General features: G+C 43.0%; 1 protein-coding gene across 2 annotated transcripts in view; it reads right to left on the bottom strand.

Moving 5' to 3' along the window:
* Positions 1-781: 781 nt before the first annotated feature.
* Positions 782-21464, bottom strand: part of PLEKHA8 (pleckstrin homology domain containing A8) — a 45169-nt gene continuing 24486 nt past the window's right edge. Inside the window, exons 9-14 of one of the 2 annotated variants that reach the window (XM_015429699.1) lie at positions 20471-20556; positions 16137-16195; positions 13525-13655; positions 10374-10444; positions 9833-9894; positions 782-1970 (exon numbers count right to left, since the gene is read on the bottom strand). In XM_015429699.1, the coding sequence (XP_015285185.1) occupies positions 1851-1970; positions 9833-9894; positions 10374-10444; positions 13525-13655; positions 16137-16195; positions 20471-20556 (529 nt within the window). In that variant the 3' untranslated portion in view covers positions 782-1850. Of the gene's footprint in view, positions 1971-4807; positions 7004-9832; positions 9895-10373; positions 10445-13524; positions 13656-16136; positions 16196-20470; positions 20557-21464 lie in introns of those variants that run through there. The other variant, XM_015429698.1, reaches the window with a different exon arrangement.

Below are 21464 nucleotides of genomic sequence, written 5' to 3'. Positions count from 1 at the left end.
AAAAGAACCAGTCAGGGATGTCAGCCCGTACCTCTCATCTCCTCCTCAACAGCCTCTCACTTCAACAATACCAGAGCACTGTGTTCTATTGTTAAGCTATTTTATAACATGCAGACTTGAACAGCCTGGGTGCAGACAGAACTCTTAAGGAACAAAGTTTCGCCATTCATTTCAACAGAGAGGGCAGCACTATACTAGATCTCCCATGGCTATAGGTCATGACTGCAGTAGAGCAACCCAGAACCAATACAATTAAAAGGAGTTTTATTATTGACATCTACGAGTCATGAATCATTTTCTGTGCATTCCACATCACAATATGGAAACTTAACTTGGTTCTGTTATCTCTGGATTGCAACCATTACCCATTAATTGCAGGAGCGCTCGCAATTTTCAAGGGATGACAGATTAAATATTATTAAGGTTGCAGTTTTCCTGGCATTCCATTGGATTTGGGGTCCACTTCTATGTGCCCTTGAACAAGGAACCCCAGCCATTGTACTTGCAAACAAAAAAGTGCTCCACCCCCACAAAGAAGAAGAAGAGAAGAGATTGGATTTATACCCCACCCTTCACTACCCAAAGGTGTCTCAGAGCAGCTTTCAAACTCCTTTCCCTCCCCATCCCCACAACAGACACCCTGAGGTAGGTGGGGCTGAGAGAGCTCTGACAGAAACTGCCATCTTTCAAGAACAGCTCTTATCAGAGCTATGGCTTGCCCAAGGTCATCCAGCCAGGTGCAAGTGGAGGAGTGGGGAATCAAACCCGGTTCTCCCAGATTAGAGTCCATGCACTTAACCACTACACCAAACTGGCTTAATTAAGAATCCTGTCATCAAGAACATCACTGTATACTTCAGTGATCTATTATCATACCTACAGTGCAACCCCATGTAGAGTTATCCTAGTTGAAGCCCCTTGATTTCAAAGGTCTTTGTAAGAATTCTGGATAGGATTGCACTGCTGGTCTCATAACATCTGGCATTTTAGTCTAACAGGTCATCAGTATATATTGACACCTTTAATATGCTTTTTTGTAATCAACTGTGTTTTAAAATAAAGCCGTCTTACAAAATATCAAGCCAATATAATACATACCACAAATGTGTACAGGGGGAAACGTCTAGTAAAACTTTTCTTCTTTGTTGAAACATAACAGTCCTATGAGTTCCTACATTACTTTACAAAGATATACAGTTTGCAAGTCAAGTATGCCAACAGCTGATAAATCAGTAGCATTTCAGATCACTTTGACATTCTTATGTCGTGAGCAAATGTGTGAGCCAAACAGACTGCTTATAACAGAAATGCCCTTTGCAGGAGGTTAAATTGATTGATAGTATTTTACATGAACAATCAGCATCTTTTAAAATACAGACTTATTGTGGATTTTTGCCTTGCTGTTCCAATCCCTGAGAATATATCAGGTGTTACAAAGGAATCAGAAGAAGCAGATGTATTTGGATTGTATGCTGTGGCCAGACTAACACTTCAGTTTTGATAAAGCGAGGAATGGGACAGGGATGTAAGTCATCCTTATTTTGGAAATGAAATGTCAGTCTAATAGCTTATAGCAGACAGCAGAAAGCATGCTTATATTTCAGTTGCAAGACTGCTCAATTATCCCTTTATCCAATTATCCCAAGATAACATACTGTCCTGTGAAATGCTCACACTCGGCACCAAATCAGTGTACCAGATGTTTTCAGCCACCCAGGACAGTCCTTTGACAAGCCCCACAATGCAGGTTCAGGACACATCAGATGTCTCCACTGCTTGGCAACATTCAGTTTCACAAATGTGCATCGCTTTATGAGATGTACGTTGTTTTGGGGAAAACTGTTAGATCTTCACATAGGACAAGTAAGACTTTCTGTAATAAACGAAAATTCCCGACCTTCCAACAGAAGTCCATTTGACCAAGAACAATGAAAGTACAGCAATGTCCAGTGGTGAAGAAGAAGAAACACCTACAAGATGGAACTGCATTATATACATTTATAAATACCGTTAGCACAAGAGGTCTATTACAAAATGCAACTCTGACAGGCAACTGTCAGCTTAAGACGATAAGGACTTTCTGCCAAGTCACACAAGTTTATTGACTCACCAACCTCGGTCCATGCAGAAGTGGTTGTGTGACTGCTTCAGTTTGCACCCCACTTGCAAATCAAACTACATTCACTGTTACCACCTCAGGACTGCCCAAAGTGGTTGGAATGACAGGAGGAGGTAAACGCAGGTAGCAAGTAGAGCACATGGCTGGCCAGCCACATACCACTGCATGCCAAATTCTGCACAGGCCTACTTCATCTACATCTTCAGTTTGATGGTATTAAATGTGGGTGAACATCTCCCATCTTGTTTTCAAAGGAGAAAAAGAAAACTGAAAAGCCAAACCAACTTCCCCTGCCCGGCAAAAGCTTGAAGTGATTTTACAAGGTTGGGAAGATCTTCCTTAAGTTATCAACAGTACAATCCTATGCAGAGTTGCTTTGTTCTAAGCCTGTGGACTTCAACGGACTTAGAAGGGAGTAACTCTGCTTAGACCAGCACTGTGCTTCATTACTGGGGGCATGAATGCCTAATGATGGCATGAGCAGGAAACGTCACCTCAGGTAATGTAATCACAACAATAACATACATTAATAAAGTGCCTCAAAGATCTAGTTGCTGCGCATTCAGTATGCAAATGTCAAGCTCTGCTTTTCTGCAGGGCCTCACTGAGGTGTCTTAGATGTAATATGGAGGGAATCACTTCTCAAAAGAATGTTAACAAAGGAAAACACAGACACTCCCAAATGGATGAAAGAGGAAGAGCGATTGAGAGTACCTTAAGCACATGATGGCCATCTGACAGCTATGCTGATTTTGTGAACTTAGGCAGATCATGGGGGGGGGGGCAGGGAGGGTTGCATCAGTGCTTAGTTCTCGTGGCCCTTTCTTACAAGCCCAGGGAAATGCCGATCACCACTTTGGGGTCAGGAAGCATTTTTTCTCCAGGCCAGTTTGGCCAAGGATCCTGAAGGGTTGTTGTTGTTTTGAAGGGTTGTTGTTGTTGTTTTGCCATCTTCTGGGCACGAAGCAGGGGTCACCGGGGGTGTGGGGAGAGGTAGTTGTGAATTTCCTGCATTGTGCAAGGGGTTAGTCTAGATGACCCTGGAAGTCCCTTCCAACTCTATGACTCTATTCAGATTTCCCACATTGTGAAACATTTGCTGTTTTTATCCAGTTGGAAAAATAGGGGGGGTCAGCCTAGATGGCCTGTAGAGCCCCTTCCAACTCTATGATTCTATGCTTGTCATCGTATCAGCTTTGGTGGTCATTCCTGGAGGAAGGAATTTAGGAACTCTAACAGCTGTGTTTAGTTAACAGGAGCAATCCCCCCTCCTCAGTTTCTAGATTATTTGCCTTGTACAGCCAAAGGACAGCATTGGCCACAGACATTCAGACTACAAATTCAATCTTAATTCTGTAATTTCCTCAAGCTTCCCTTGAAAGTGTTGTATCAAAGCCCTTCCCTTACCATCCTGAAGGCAGCAGAGAAAAATGCTTCAAGTATAATATGGATTTCTAAAACTATTTAAAAAGAACCCTACTCTACATGAATCCAGCCATGAGAAGTCAGGTGGAGGGCCCCCAATTTACCTGCAGGTCCCTGTTTGTGGCCCTCCAGTGACAGAGAGAGTCTGTGAAGGCGACATGGGCCATGGCTAGCTGCACCTGGCATGGAGGGCCAGGCCATGTGGTCAGCTGAGCAGCCAGGGGCACAATGGTGTGAAAATCGGGCCCACCCCCTCCCAAGTTGAGCCTATGTTGGGCCTGAACTGGGCAGTGGGATACAGGAGGGATTTAAAGCACCTGCACTGCCTGGCTAGTTCACCTGGCTTCATGGAGTTTTCCCCCCATCCCTCCCTCCCTCCCTTCGAGAGATGGCCCTTAGGGGCAGAATGCATGTGGGTTATGGGGCTCTGTCACTACGGGGGAGGGTACCACAAGGGGCGATGCACAGGTGATGCTCTTGTAAAGGACCTGTTGTTTCAGTTTGTCACAACTGGGGGAGCAGTGTCAGCAAGGGACTGGATCTGTCTGTAGGAAAACCGGCCAGTGTGCCCATTTCCCCTACATATGGGGATCCCCTTAAGTAATCTTGGGGTGAGGGCTTTCAAAAGTCATGCCCAGCTTGAGGGCTGCCATAGGTTACCTTGTACAGCCAAAGGACAGCAGAGGAGACCACTTAGTGGCAATCATCCTCAGGGAATCCAACATGCTGTTATCTCACGGGTCCCCCACCCCAGCAGATGGTTTTCCCCCCATCCCTCCCTCCCTCCCTTCGAGAGATGGCCCTTAGGGGCAGAATGCATGTGGGTTATGGGGCTCTGTCACTACGGGGGAGGGTACCACAAGGGGCGATGCACAGGTGATGCTCTTGTAAAGGACCTGTTGTTTCAGTTTGTCACAACTGGGGGAGCAGTGTCAGCAAGGGACTGGATCTGTCTGTAGGAAAACTGGCCAGTGTGCCCATTTCCCCTACATATGGGGATCCCCTTAAGTAATCTTGGGGTGAGGGCTTTCAAAAGGCATGCCCTGCTTGAGGGCTGCCATGGGTTACCCTCACGCTCACGTGGCAGAGGAGACCACTTAGTGGCAATCATCCTCAGGGAATCCAACATGCTGTTATCTCATGGGTCCCCCGCCCCCTGTTGGGTGTGGCCTATTATGCTAATGAGTTCCCGCTGGGCGTGGCCAACTCAGGAGCCAGCCGGAATGCCGTTCCTGTGCGTTCCTGCCCAAAAATAGCCCTGGCTGTAACCAATAAAGTTATGGTGGTGTTTGGGGATGTTACTGTTGGGGGGGAAGGTTCTTGCCTTTGTTGCTCTCTCCCCTTCCCCTAGGTGCCGGGGTCACAAGCATAAGATACAAATGGATTTGTTTTATGGTTAAGTAGATGCATTTCTCCTAGGAGACAGAAAAGGTGCAATAGAATATTAATTCCAGTAGGGACAAGACTAGTCAAGGTGAAACACTGTTAGCACAGAAAACTTTTTTTCTATTTATTTTTCATAACTATGCCACTGATGACAGATTCGAATGACTGGGAGCAATGCTGCAGGTTTCACAAATGGTACCTGTAGCCATGTGGAAAGGCACTGTTGCCTCCAGCCATCTGGTTAAGCCTAGCATTACCAAGTGCATTAAAATCTGTGGAAAGAGAATGGTGGGCTTCCCCATGTGGCTGAGGACGTCACACAACAGGCTTCCAATTACCGGAATTAACACAGTTCCCCCAGGCCTCCATTGTTTCCAAACTGGTGTGACAAAACAGTAAGCGCACAACTCCAAGCATTTCAAGAAAGCAAAGTGTCCATCCTGTGCGATACTGGAGTGTATGTGACACAGCAACGAGGAGGAGAACCATGCCAAAGAACAAGTGGAGACAGCAGTGCAGTGGGATGGGGGAAATGGAGGCTGCCTGGCAAGGTGCTGGGAAAGAAATGAAAAACACGACGGCCAGGAACTTCTCTTGGCCACTGTTAAGTACATTGGTAGGGAGCCCTTAGGTTGCAGAACGTTAGCCCCTGCTCTTCCAGACTGCTGTCCTCCCTCTTACCCATTGAGTGACATAAAAATTCTGAATTAATTCCTCAGTGGTCAGAAGAAACTCTTGAGCTGAACATTAGCACTAATAGAATACATTCTGTATGCAGCCTATTTGGATTTTTATCTTCAGCTGCAAGGAAACCTGTTCACCCTGAACTCTGCTTAGACAAACCAGTTATGCCTTTTAACAGTGCCAGCAGCTCTTGTACGCTTGGTGAGATTTTGAGCCCTTTTAAAAAAAAGTTTCCCAGCTACCAAGCAATGTTCTTGTGGCATGGATCACAAACCCTTTAGCACTGATTCTGTTCAAATCCAGCTTCTTGTAACCCAGATCTGCTAGCTCTTTAAATCACACACAGAATCAATAAGATCTGGCAGCAAAAAGGCCCTTAAAATAAAGGTTGTATCTTCCAGTGCATCTGTTTCCCACAAGTTACACAGCAAATGCACTGTGCACACACACACACACACACACACCGACACCAAATTGTACTGCATTGGGGTGATTGCAGAGTAAGGACCAATGCCAGCACTAAGATTTCTCCAGTGCTTTCCCCTTAGTTCTAAAGGTCCAACCATGGGAAGCTTAATATGCCCTTATTTTAGAAGAAGATGGCTGCCGTTGCTTATGAAAAGTATCATGGGCAGATCCTTGGCTAGTGCATACTGATGTGGCCCTCATCACTGAATGCGTAAATTGTGATATTAATCTCTGGTCCCTGCTTATAATTTAGCATACAAGAATGCCTTGCCTGCGTGCTAACGTTGGAAGTGGCTTAGAAATCTTGGCAGAGAATTGTCATCGCAAGTCTAAATTCTGCTTTTTGCTCCCATTGATGTGAACCTGGAACCACTTCACTCGCTTGGATACATTCCAAGCTGTTTAGTACAATGGGTCTAAACTCCATGTCTTCAACCTCAACGGATGGTCTGCCGCATGGTAAACACTACCGGATTTGGCGTAAGATGCTTTCCCATGAGGATAGGCATAGCATTGCCAGAATATATAGCACCTTTGCATTTAAACACAAACAAGCATTATTAATTTTCTTAAAAACCCTGTGTATAAAAAAAGGAAACCTTTGAGTCCTTTCCCATCTCAAGTTTGGAGAAAAAACACCAAAGAAACAGAAATAGCCTTCTGGGGAAAAAAGCTATGTTAACAAACACAATCCCTGAATTTGCGAGGCACTGCTTTGGCTGGAGCTCACACCACTTCATCTGACTCCAGCCCGTGTTCCTCATACAGTGCATCCAAGATGCCGAGCTGCTTTTCCATGGCTGGTAGGTAGATGCTGAGGTCCCTTTGCATCCCTCTATAAAAAAGTTCTTGATGATCGCATTCTCCGACAGACAGGGCAGCCACAAAGCATTCGTAGGTGGGGGATGCCCTTAAAGCTAGCTGCAAGGAGAAGAGACAGAGGCGGTGTCTTATTTCCCAGAATATGGTCAGAAGACTCATGATCCAGCAGTCCTGCTGAGGCAGAACAGGTCTGGCTTTGGTCAGTGCCAGGATGAAAGACTGTGGGTGTGGCCTGGAGTTCCATGAGGGAGAAAGGCAGGCTATAAATGTACACATACATACATTCTTACTAACAAATGATTGTTAGCGAAGGGGGGGGAGCTTTCAGTTTTGAGTAATATATAGGCTAGGGTTACCAACTCTAGGTTGGGAAATACCTGGAGATTTTGGGGGTGGGGCCTCAGGAAGGTGGGGTTTGGGGAGGGGAGGGACTTCAATGGGGTATAATGCCACAGAGTCCACCTTCCAAAGAGGCCATTCTTTCCAGGTGAACCAATCACTGTCGCCTGGAGATCAGTTGTAATAGCAGGAGATCTCCAGTCACCATCTGAAGGTTGGCAACCCTAATATAAGCTCTCGCTTGCCCAGAAGTCTCGCCATCATTAATTTCAGGTAACACAGTATTCCTTGTTTCATTTTACAACCTTACAAGTTCACAGTGGTGAAATCTTCCATAGGCAAAACCTTCCACAGGGAGGAACGCCTGTTTCACAGCGTGAAAACAAAAGCAGACACATCCTGAAAGCTGAGATTGTAGGTGAATCCATCATCCACAGCAAACACGGTTGCCAGGAGTCAACAAGCCCCCTAAGGCAGATGGCTCTTAACAATGGCTTAAAGTTTATGCAACCAGGTCTGCTATTCACCACTGGGCAAGTTTTTTTGATGTCTACATAAATTTTGTATTCCTGTCCACATTTTAAGGTTTATGCTTCCCAGTGTTTAGGGATCACAGGCTGCAGCGAAAACTCTGCTAAGTGCAGGGTCTTCTTCCAGGAGAAGGAGGGGTTTTTTTTCCAGAGGAAGAGTCTCACCTTAGGAAAAGCTTCTTCAGCACATCTTCAGCTGAGCAGACTGGCAGGCTACAACTTACTTACATTACAGCGACAGTAGTAATGACAAGACAAGGTGCTGACTCCCACCTAACATTTTCTCACTTTCCCCCTCCTGCCGCAGTTCCAAATGCTTCCTCCCAACATGGTGGGAATAGGGGACACCTAAGGCTAGATCAGGGGAAGCTGGATGTCTGCCAAGCATGGGGGGAATCAGGGGAAATCAGGGATTTCCCTCCTCAGAATGTTTAGGCAGCATCAAAGCCACCTGCGTTGTGGCCACTGTGTGACACAGAGTGTTGGACTGGATGAGCTCTTGGCCTGGTCCAACATGGCCTCTCTTATTTCTTAAAAGTTTCTCAGATATATTCTTTGCCGCTCCTTAAAGTTTCTCAGATATATTCTTTGCCGCTTTAAGTCATGTGAATACAGGAAGCTGCCTCCCTCGCACTGAATCAGACCATCAGTCCATCAAGGTCGATATTGTCAACTCTGACGGGCAGCAGATCTTCAAGGTCTCAGGCAGAGGTCTTGCACATCACCTACAACCCAATCCTTTAAACTGGAGATGCCAGGAACTGAACCTGGGACCTTGGGCAAGCCAAGAAGATGCTCTGCCACTAAGCTATGGCCCCTTCCTATTTACTTTATGCCCCTGGGCAAATGGAGAGTTAACTGAAAACATATGTGACATAAATAGTTATCTGTTCCTCTTCCAGCAACTACATCAGTCAGGCACCAGAGGGAAGCTTACAATACTAAAGATAACAGCCCTTAAACTACATTTTATTCACAATTTGGAATCCTGTATGCAGGGAAAATATGAACTGTGGTTTTCTGGTTCAGACATAATGGTAAATTATGGTTTGCAGTGAAAGTGGATATCTTTAATTAGCTGGCCAAGTGTGAAAGACAGAGGGAAGGAGAGCACGCAACGCTAAGCGTCAACACCAAGCTCATTCATATAGTGGCAAATCCTAATATGCCATTACATCTGGACCCAAGCTTCTAAAAGGGAAACAACCTCTATCTGGCATCCATCCTTTTATTTCCAGTGTAGTTCCTCATGTTACACAGCGGAAGGAGCCACCACAGAAATATGGACCATGTCCAGACCCCTCAATTGCAAAAATGCAGACTTAATGCAAAGTCATATTCTGATCTTGAATTTCTGTACTTGGAAAGAGATAACTAGACCAGAGATATTTCTGATGAAAGCACACATTTAACTACTGTCAGAAAAAAATGTCAGAAAACAACACAAGATGGCTCAGCCTTAAAAATAAGACCCCAGGAAGAAGTCAGCTATCCCCTACTCCGATCCCTCATAGTTCTCTCTGGCTTTCATTTGTCTTCTGCCTGTGGTCTTTGGTCTCATGTATAAGTGGTAAGGAAGAGGTGGCGATCAGAGGAGAACAGAAAAATATGAAATAATCTATTTGGACATTCTCTATCTATGGCTTTCTGTGGCATTAAATGAGAAAGGGAAGGCCACACACGTAGGAATTGTCTCAGGAGTTAGAAAAGCTATTTGATAAATTTTTTGATACTGAGTAGCCAGACACTCCGCAAAACATGCTCTCATCATTACAAACCTCTCAATGTGCTGGTAACGCTGAGGAGAAGTTAGTGATATCCTTTTCTTCAGTGTCATCTTAGGCAGAGTTATACCATCCACTAAAATAAATAGACCTAGAAGGGTTTAACTCAGCTTAAGTTGAGACTATGTAGAAACCGGTTGTCAGGCAAAGGTTAGGAAAACATTATTTTAATACACAGAGGTCTACTCAGAGAGTGTCTGTTACATATGAAGTATGTGGATTAAAGGAATCTGACCTCATTATCACCATGGATGACTAAGGCAGTACCGACTCACCGCAAAAACTCCACGGACGACCCACCCATGGTGCTGTCGTAATGTTCTGCCATAAGCATTATCTGGAATCACATAGAAAAGAAAGCATTTTATGTGCTGACGTTACTTGGGTTTTGCGGGCCCGGCCTTGCAGCAGTACGATGAGGAGTTTTGCATGCGGGCAGCTCGGAACCCCATGCTACCCTGGGACCAGGTTCACCCTCTGTTGTGGATTCAGGTCATGTCAGCGGCTCGTCCAATTACAGGAGAGCGCTCTCATAGTGGCCATTTGGTGCAGCGTGCCCAGGCTACGACCAGACCCCGCTTGCTGTGTTGGGAGTTCGGGTCACAGGGGGTATGCAACAGGAAGGCATTCCAACAGGCTTTTCAAAAAGACAAAATCAATGAATGCTCTTCTCAGAGCAAACATGTTCAATTTCCAAGCATAATTTTCATTATAAGGTCACTAAATGAGAGCTCTAGTAATGAAAATGACAGAAAACAGACTGCCCTCCAGTTTATTTGGCATTTTGTATTTTTCCATAAAATATTATGTACTTACTCAGTGCTGTTTGAATATTCTTCTCTCCGTTCTTTAGCTCTGTTAAAAACTCCTTCAGAAATTTTAAACCCCTGTTTGGAACAAGACCATAATGGTGACATTATATCACCAACTTCAATTTGTTACTTAATTTTTTACGAGAAGAAGATGCTGTCTTGTGGGGTGTTGGTTATACATGAAAAACAGTGAAATATATATTTAAAAGTATTACTTATGAAAACTGAAAATAGAGAGTAATAAAAACAAATATTGATTGCCATAAGCAAAGTTTCCATTTAATCAGCAAAGTCTCTCACAAACCTCCCCTTAGAAAAACTTCAAGGCCTGTTAATCAGTATGACTAGTTCTGCATTAGGCATTTTAGACATGATTCTATTATGTGCCATGTAAATCTTGTACAGTCTACGCTTTTTATCACGTAGTTCCACATCTTATCACAATTTGTCGTCTATTTTTTAAGAGAAAACCACTACCTCACAGACTAAGTACAAATCATCACCTCACAGTCTTACTGGCTTGCCTGGTAGTGCTAGGAGAATCGCTGGGACTGCTCCTGTCCTGAGCCTTCTGCCCACCCATCATCTACTGCCTTTATTGTGCTTCTGAAATCATTTTATACAAACCTAATTGTTGAATATGCATAAGAGAATGAGCCGGGGTGTTGTCAGTTCAAATCTCAGTTTAGCCACAAACTCGCTAGAGTTCTCTTTCGGCCTCAGTCTCCCATCTGCAAAATGGGGACAAAAATACCACCTGACTTTACAGGGCTCTTGTAAGCATTATTGGGATCATGTACGTGAAGCACTTTGAACACTGACAGCACTACACACATGTTGAATATTTATTATATAGAATCTGCATCCCTGGTTCAATCAGGGCATGCATGCCCAGAGATGCTTGCACTTCAGTCAGGGTTTGTTGCAGAAAACCCTGTGGTAACACAGGTGTAGAGATACCAGTGTTATTTGCTGCAAAACATATGGACCTCATCCTAAGCGAGGCTTGCTTGGCATGATTCAAACTATCTTTTAGGATAATGTCAGACTTTTGATTTAATGTGATGCTCTCTGGTGCTCCACCACAATATTTCTTCTCCCTGATATCACCACAATTGTGCAGAGCTTATATGCTAGCACGGTTCAATGTTCTCCCCTCTGCTATTCTTGAGGGGAGAAATAAGAAAATCCCTTATGCAATTAGATATTGCGGATGCAATAAGAGTGAAATAGAAACAGTTGTGCATGTACTTTTACGTTGTAATTTGCTAAACGACATTCGAGCGAAATTTCTGGAAGTCCCCCTTAGCAAGGTAGCATGCCAACTGGACGGAAGCAAGCTACACTACCTCCTTACTTCTCGAGATTCGGAGATTATTGAATTGACTGCCAAGTTCTTTTATGGTCTTATAAAACGGAAAAATGTCCCTGATCATTCTAATTGAGTTCAATGAGTTTGTATAATTTAATTCAAGGTTTTGTGGTTGGGCAAAATTTTATCTTGCTATAATTTAAGCTCATATAAATAGACATACCTTTGTAATGCTTTTAGAAGTTATTTATTTTCCATAAATTTTATAGGATTGTTTTACCCTAATGGCAACTGTCTAATATTTTATGCCAATAAAAGGTATTTGTTTGTTTGTTTGATTTAATGTGATGTTTGGAATTTTTTTTACTTCATTTATATCTCGCCTTTCTCCCCAATGGGGACCCAAAGCAGCTTACCGCATTCTCCTCTCTTCTGTTTTATCCTCACAATGACCCTGTGAGGTAGGTTAGGCTGAGTGTGTGTGACTGGCCCAAGGTCACCCAGCAAGTATCCATGGTAGAGTGGGCATCTGAACTTGGGTTTCCCAGGTCCTAGTTTGATACTATCACCACTGTACCACACTGTCTTGGAGACTGGATATTGCTGTGGATGAATGCATGTGGTTTTTAGATTCAGGTGGGTAGCCATGTTGGTCTGAAGCAGCAGAGTAAAAATCGAGTCCAGTGGGGTACCTTTAAGACCAACAAAGTTTTATTCAAGCCATAAGCTTTTGTGTGCATGCACACTTCTTCAGATACATTGAAATGGAAGTTGCTAGTCCATACATATAGGTAGAGAGTGAGCAGCAAATTAGCATACACTATATTGAAGACATTTAACAGACACAAGGAGCTGCGGTGGCTCAAGTGGTTAAGACGCTGAACTGCAGGCTGTGGAAGGTTGGTAGTTCAGCAGTTCAAGACCCGAGTGTGCTGCATGATGGAGTGAGCTCCCGTCTCTAGTTCCAGTTCATGCCAACCTAGCAGTTCGAAAGCAAGAAATTGCAAGTAGATAAATAGGTACCACTTCAGTGGGAAGGTAACAGTGTTCCGTGCACCTTGGTGTTTACTCATGCTGCCCACATGACCACGGAAATGTCTTCGGACAGCGCTGGCTCTTCGGCTTTGAAACGGAGATGAGCACCGCAACCCTAGAGTCGGATTTGACTGGCTTTCGAGCAAGGGAACCTTTACCTTTACCTTTAACAGACACAAGGACAAGGTGTTGTATGCTAATTTGTTGGTCTTAAAGGTGCCATTGGACCAAAACTTTGTTCTGCAGGCGGCTTTTGCTACTATTCTACATTTAGCCCTAATGCTGGTTTGCTCCTTAGTGTTCTGTGACTGTGGTTTTTTTAAACAGCATTTTTATATTTTAGTTTGAAAACTGTCTAGTTTATCGTTAGCTGCCTTGGTGGTTGTTGTTTTTTTACTGAAAGGAGGGATCAAAATATTCAAATAAATAAATGAAATGAGTAATTTTAACACAAAGCATTTGTCACAAAGATCAAGGTGAATGAAAGCCTGCCAGCAGAGCAGGTGTCAGGATTGAGTTTAGCAGTATTGTGTGGATTTTCAACCTTGCAAATCTCAGATTAAGTACAGATTTAAATTCTGCTAACTTGCAGAGGTATTTGAGATTTCCTAATCATCTGATTCATTTGGCATTTGAAGGCCAGGATGGCAAAGGAGAACATTTACTGATATTGCTGGTTGTTAAACACATCCCACTATGTATCCTTCTAGAGTCTACATTGAGAAGCCTTGATTGTTTACGGGAACTTGAACAAGGAGGTGTCAATTAGGATGTTACCTATCAATGTTTCAAAAGTCAGACAGTTTACCTTTTAAGCCAGAGGAGAGCCTCGGTTGCAGAGTTTCTAACTTGGGCTTCTTCGGTGTTCACTTCATGGAGGACAATTTTCTGAAGAGTATTGAACTCATCTTTGTTGGTTATATATTTCTGATTTATTTTCTGGAAGGGATGGGAAAACAGATCATACAGCTGGTGACAGTCTTTCATGAGAAATATTCTCAAAGCACTGTATAATGCACTGCATATTAGATAGACCTCTCAAACCATGTCAAGCATACGGATGTTTCAAAATGTGCATAAAAGGACAAAGAAAGTTTGCCCCTTAGAGTGCAAGTAATCCGTTGTGGCATTCATAGATACCTGTTGACATTATCAGATGCAGGAAGCAGAGCACAGACATGGAAGGTATATCCATGCACACAACAGAAGAAAAACCAAGTACATTTGTAGGATGTGGTATGGATGCGGTTGGTTCTGTGGATGGAGTTCAGTGAAATGATCCCTATGGTTTTTCCGACACAAAATACAGTCTACCTAAACTACTGTCCTTACAAGAAGTTTGATATTTTGGATAGATGTGCACATGCTACCCTTTCATCTTGCATCATCGTGCAGGAATTCCAAACGGTCTAGTTTCTGAGAAATGAGGGCCAATGTTGCAATTAAATACTGATTCCAAGAAATGCCACAGGGATCTGATATTGAACTGTTCTGCAGAGAGTAGGCTGAACCACGTTAAACTCTGAACACAGGAGGAGTCTTCTTTTGCAGTATAACCGTCTAATCATTCATGACTATTTTGACAGATATGAATAAAAATGAGAAGCAGATGGTGGCATCTCAGAGGCCCTGTGTTTCGGGTCTACTTTGTTTATATGTAGTATATATTGCATTTGTTTATACTTTGGTTACATTTTGGCTTCTGGATTTCTGTTTGTTTAGGCTGTGTTTTCAGGATTGCTTTACCAATATCGGTAAACCGCATTGGGCTTCTCAAAAAGAGGTATCAAAATGCTTTAAATATGTACCTATATCCAATTAATAATTATAATAGTACTACTTGTACTTATCACTTAGAAGCCTTTTCAAATGTTATTGGAGGAATTCTTGGAATAAACCTGTAATGCTGACTAATATTATAGGCAAGATGTTCTTTACCTCTGAGCTAGACCACAGCCTTTTTTCACAGTTGATAGATTTCAAAAATTGTTTGGATGTCAGGGACATCTGAACAGAAATGACATAAAAGGATGCCCAAGGTAGAATGTTGCTGGATTGCAAAAGTGGTTTCTTATGGTGATATTTACTGGGAAAACACAGAATGGTCACAAAGAATGGGAGAGTAACAAAGTAGAATTCTTAACACAGTGCAATATAATGAAATGACTCTTTATCAGAAGGGAGAAGTCCAGCCCAGTTAAGACTGTTCTGCTAGAACAGCGGTGGCGAACCTATGGCACGCGTGCCAGAGGCGGCACTCAGTGGGCATGCGTGCCATCGCCCCAGCCAGGCCCAGATTGTCATTAAAGTGTGGAATTCTCTGCCAAATAATTTTAAGTAAATGAAAGCATTTGGGATTGCTTTCCTTACTTTGTTTGTATCATCTTATGTTAATGTATGAGTTGTTTTTTTCTAAAGTATTCAGGTTAAATTGCCATGTTGGCCCTTTGCGATAAATAAGTGGGTTTTGTGCCAGTTTGGTGTAGTGGTTAAGTGTGCGGACTCTAATCTGGGAGAACTGGGTTTGATTCCCCACTCCTCCACTTGCAGCTGCTGATGTGACCTTGGGTCAGTCACAAGCTCTGGCACAGCTGTTCCTGAAAGAGCAGTTTGTGTCAGAGTTCTCTCAGCCCCACCCACCTCACAGGGTGTCTGTTATGGGGAGGGGAAGGGAAAGGAGTTTGTAAGCCGCTCTGAGACTCCAAGTGAAGGGCGGGGTATAAATCCAATCTCTTCCTCTTCTTCTTCCTCTTTTGGGTTGCAGTTTGGGCACTCGGTCTCTAAAAGGTTCACCATCACCGTGCTAGAACATTTCAGGTCACTTTGATAAGTGTTTCAACTCCAGAATCACATAGATGGGGCCAAATTCTGATATATTTTTTTGCCATCTAACTGACACTAAGAGATAGCACAGGTCCTTTCTACACTTGGATCTCATCCCTGGTTTTATCAGAGTTCAACTAGCAAGACAAACACCTTGCATTTATCCCTGGTTATAGCAGCACCCGTTTATCCCAGGGACAAGTGTGGGGTGAAACCGGGGTGACCTCAATGTAATGTGGAAACAAAAAATACCCCGAGATAATTACAGGGGTGAAATCACGTGTCGTGTAGAAAGTAAGTTCGGGGACAGGGTTGAACCAGGATTTAAGGTCTAGTGCAGAAAGGACCACAGATTGGAATCATGTAGCTGGTTTGGTCATCATGGTTCTTGGAAAGAGCCACTGACCTGTGTGGCATCTAGCCATAGCAGAGTGTGGAAACAGTTACTGACCAAGAAACAGATGAGCAAACAGAGAAACATGCAGGGGTCTAGTTTGCTTTGCCTCCAGGTAGCATCCACAGAATTATTTCCATGCCCACTTTGAAAATAGCTAATGTGGCAATTAGGAACTGGAAGGTAAGGGTGACAGTGGTTACCTTGATGTTTCCTACAAAGTCCATCTTAACAGGAGCGAAGACTGTGGATCCAAGTTTGTCTAGGAAAAAGAAAATAATTTCTTAAGATGCTTTAATGATGCTTTAATTTAATGATGCTTTAATTTTGATCTATCAGCACAGAAGGATGGGGGCGAAGGTTTCAGCATCCCATATCTCCTTGTATGTATCACAGTTTTGCTTCCCAAAGTTCCCAGAGTCAAGTGGCAGAATCTCAAATCAATGAGCCCATTCTTTGCAGGCTTGTGGAGGCGGCGGCCAAAGGCATGCCAAGCTGGTCGTAACAGGAACTCAGTGGGGAAAGCAACACAGTTGCTGCTTCTAGAATATCTGGGGGGGGTTCTTCTCCTTTCTGTATCAGCCCACGGACTGAGCAGGGCTGCCTTGTGTTGAATGCAAGATGCCTTTATCCGAGCTACTGGCAGCCATAAGAAGCCTCAAATTATAACAGTGCCTCAAAGGAGATACAACTAATATAAAATAGTTATGAAATGAAAATAAAATGATAATAAGGATGCCATTGGAAGAGCCATGCAGGAAAGGGCTAACCACGCTCCTTGGTGCATATGTACTCACTCTGATCTTTGCCCTGAAGACAGAGAAAAGGAATCCCATGGAAGAGCCCTGGAATTATGCCTGGAATGTTTTGATTTTCTAAAAGCTAGTTAGCAATGCCAGAGAGCGACTTTGAAATTGGGGAAGGGACAGTGCTGGACAGGGTGTTTGACTCTTTCTGCCATGCCTGTTTTGTAATTTAAATAATGCCTCTGAAGCTTCAATTAGCTCTGTGTGAATAAGATGACAACTGCAGCTTTGGAAGGGCTATTTAAATTGTAGAAGAGGGAAAGGATGAATTTGTGATTTTTTTTGCATAATCTGCCATGTATCCATAAGCAAACATCCTGTGTAAACCACTGGAGGTGACTGTCGAAAAACTTTACCATGCTTCTGAGTGTTCCTCCAAATAAAAATAACAGTATATTATGTATTATATTTATTGAGATATAGACAAATGCTAAGGCTCATCCAAACTTGGTGAAGGAAGCTTAACTATGGCTTATTGTTATGTTTGGATTATCAAGCCATGGTTGGTCATCAGCCAGCAAAGGTGCATTACAAACTGTAATTCGACAAAGGTTTGCAAACCTCTTCGGGTTTGGATCAAATATGGTTTAGTTTGGTTATCTGAATTAACAAAATGTAATTATGCCTATTGCACTGTCTGGGGATGTGTAATGGTATAGTATAGGCTGGTCTCATCAGATATCAGAAGTTAAGCAGGGCCTGTACTTAAAGGAGAGACTACCAAGGAAGACTCTGCAGTGAAAGGCAATGGCAAACCACCTCTGCTTCTCACTTGCCTTGAAAGCCTCTTTCTGGGGTCGCCATAAGTCAGCTGCAACTTGATGCCACAAACATACATATCATTCCATCTCTGGAAGCCATTCCACAGAATGACATACTAGACATAAAATGGATTATATGCTGCTCTATGTCATGATTTGCCTGTACATTTGGAAATATAACCAAGATTTGGGTGCCAAACCATGGTTAATGCCAACCATGGCTTAGTGTGATGTATGAACTGAACTTAAAGTTATAATTGTTGAATTCCTGCACTATCCATACTTGGAACGAATACAGAAGAACATAGTAATAGTATGGAACCCACTTTAGTATGGAACCCTCTTTAAAAGGAACAACACCCTAATTCCTGCACTATTTGTCAGTAAACATTACAGGATTGGATGCATTTTTCTTCCTCTCAGGGTGCCTTGTTGAGCATATGGCTGCTATTGCTGAAAGGGCAATTGCGGATTCTCTTTCCTGTCCTGTATACCTTCATTAACTGTGATCCTCTTGGGGAGGGGAAAGTGTGCTGCATATTCAAATGTGTGTAAACAGTACAGAAGTCACCTTATTTGACAATGATCCCTGCAGGAGTGACTAACACTGTCAGCTGACACTCCTCTGAACAAACCTTTTAATTCAGGAAAGGCTCTATCTAATCCCCAGCCTCCAACAAAATCCACATGGATTTAATGAGCCAAAGTTTGTTTAGTTATACCCGTCAATGACCAAATTAGGAAAGAGAAGCAATGAAAGACATGGTTATTTAGCAAACTCAAACAGAAGCTTGACTCTAAGCTGGTTTAAGATATTTTATCACCTCAAGCAAGTACACCCATCCCTCCATGAATAGGAACTTGGAGTTTAAACAATCTGAAGGTGTTTTAGTCCCCACAGTAGTCTGGCAAATAGTGTAAAAGTAGAAGACAGAAGATCCAAGTTCTGACTCCAAACAACATGCTATACATTCACAAAAAAAGCAATAAGGCTGCAGAGTATTAACTTCCACTTGATCAACTAAGACCTTCCATATTGTCACTGTGAAAACTATCAGTCACCTACCCAAGACTGGAACTATTGCATAACAAGATTGCAGAAATTCTTCTGTGGGTATGCCACCATCCTCCAAAAGGTCGATATCACTGAATCTTTAGGCAAGAACACAAAGAGAGTATTAAAAACAACAAAAAAGAAATCTTGTGGCACCTTAAAGACTAACAGATGCATTGTAGCATAAGGTTTTGTGGGCTAGAAACCACTTCATCAGATGCATGAAATGAAACTTCAAGCAGTAGAAATATACATTGGGGGGGGAGAGAAGAATAAAAAAATAACGAAAAATAGTTCTAGTCGGCTACTCAAACCAATACAGCTTTCAGAGAATATCTTAATTTTTATGCTACACTGTTTGGTTCGAGCAAATACATTTATGCCAAGACAAGCTAAATTGGTGTAGGCAACACTTGCTACGTGTGCCAACAACAGCACACTAGACCATTTTGCTTGGCGTGTTGGGCCAGATCTCTGCCCAAGCAACCGAGTCACTGGCAGCACTGTTGGGGCCGGCCATGTGGGAAAGGGCAACAGGCATGACTTATGCCTTCCATCTCTGGAAGCCATTCCACAGAATGAGACTAGACAGAAAATGAATTATATGCTGCTCTAACTCATGATTTGCCTGTACATTTGGAAATATATGGCAAGCCACCTCTGCTTCTCACTTGCCTTGAAAGCCTCTTTCTGGGGGCGCCATAAGGCAGCTGCAACTTGATGCCACAAACATACATATCATTCCATCTCTGGAAGCCATTCCACAGAATGACATACTAGACATAAAATGGATTATATGCTGCTCTATGTCATGATTTGCCTGTACATTTGGAAATATAACCAAGATTTGGGTGCCAAACCATGGTTAATGCCAACCATGGCTTAGTGTGATGTATGAACTGAACTTAAAGTTATAATTGTTGAATTCCTGCACTATCCATACTTGGAACGAATACAGAAGAACATAGTAATAGTATGGAACCCACTTTAGTATGGAACCCTCTTTAAAAGGAACAACACCCTAATTCCTGGACTATTTGTCAGTAAACATTACAGGATTGGATGCATTTTTCTTCCTTGTTGAGCATATGGCTGCTATTGTTGAAAGGGCCATTGCGGATTCTCTTTCCTGTCCTGTATGCCTTCATTAACTGTGATCCTCTTGGGGAGACCCACTTTAGTATGGAACCCTCTTTAAAAGGAACAACACCCTAATTCCTGCACTATTTGTCAGTAAACATTACAGGATTGGATGCATTTTTCTTCCTCTCAGGGTGCCTTGTTGAGCATATGGCTGCTATTGCTGAAAGGGCAATTGCGGATTCTCTTTCCTGTCCTGTATACCTTCATTAACTGTGATCCTCTTGGGGAGGGGAAAGTGTGCTGCGTATTCAAATGTGTGTAAACAGTACAGAAGTCACCTTATTTGACAATGATCCCTGCAGGAGTGACTAACACTGTCAGCTGACACTCCTCTGGACAAACCTTTTAATTCAGGAAAGGCTCTATCTAATCCCCAGCCTCCAACAAAATCCACATGGATTTAATGAGCCAAAGTTTGTTTAGTTATACCCGTCAATGACCAAATTAGGAAAGAGAAGCAATGAAAGACATGGTTATTTAGCAAACTCAAACAGAAGCTTGACTCTAAGCTGGTTTAAGATATTTTATCACCTCAAGCAAGTACACCCATCCCTCCATGAATAGGAACTTGGAGTTTAAACAATCTGAAGGTGTTTTAGTCCCCACAGTAGTCTGGCAAATAGTGTAAAAGTAGAAGACAGAAGATCCAAGTTCTGACTCCAAACAACATGCTATACATTCACAAAAAAAGCAATAAGGCTGCAGAGTATTAACTTCCACTTGATCAACTAAGACCTTCCATATTGTCACTGTGAAAACTATCAGTCACCTACCCAAGACTGGAACTATTGCATAACAAGATTGCAGAAATTCTTCTGTGGGTATGCCACCATCCTCCAAAAGGTCGATATCACTGAATCTTTAGGCAAGAACACAAAGAGAGTATTAAAAACAACAAAAAAGAAATCTTGTGGCACCTTAAAGACTAACAGATGCATTGTAGCATAAGGTTTTGTGGGCTAGAAACCACTTCATCAGATGCATGAAATGAAACTTCAAGCAGTAGAAATATACATTGGGGGGGGAGAGAAGAATAAAAAAATAACGAAAAATAGTTCTAGTCGGCTACTCAAACCAATACAGCTTTCAGAGAATATCTTAATTTTTATGCTACACTGTTTGGTTCGAGCAAATACATTTATGCCAAGACAAGCTAAATTGGTGTAGGCAACACTTGCTATGTGTGCCAACAACAGCACACTAGACCCTTTTGCTTGGTGTGTTGGGCCAGATCTCTGCCCAAGCAACCGAGTCACTGGCAGCACTGTTGGGGCCGGCCATGTGGGAAAGGGCAACAGGCATGACTTATGCCTGTCATCACCTCTGAGACCACCAGCTGAGTTCAAGGTGAATCTCTGAGATGCCGGATGCATCACTGGGTCTTGGCTTGTTCCCAGCACGAGTAGCCAAGTATGGCCTTCCCCCCCACCAGTTTGCTGGAACATCAGCATCTTCATGATTCTTATGGCACTTGGGTGAAAAAGGCAGCCTACCCTTGAACTAAATGTTCATTCACATACCACCGACCTTCATTTCCTACAATTACTTGATAACTGGATCATGCTAACTGGCAATAACCTCAGGGTCAGTTCATGCCGTACTCCTTCTGTGCATGCAAACGGTGTACCCAGGTCTACACACACATACAGAAATGCTGATATGTGAACCAAGAGATTTAAATTTGGGTTTCTCAGATCCTAGTCCAAAACTCTAACCACTATACCACACTAGACTGCAGCAATCCCCATGACCACAGAGTTATTTTTC

Source organism: Gekko japonicus, unplaced genomic scaffold (genome assembly GCF_001447785.1).
Source record: "Gekko japonicus isolate JY-2015 unplaced genomic scaffold, Gekko_japonicus_V1.1 scaffold767, whole genome shotgun sequence".
NCBI lineage: Eukaryota > Metazoa > Chordata > Lepidosauria > Squamata > Gekkonidae > Gekko > Gekko japonicus.
Note: the sequence above shows the minus strand (reverse complement) of the source record. Positions and strands in the feature narration are given on the sequence as shown.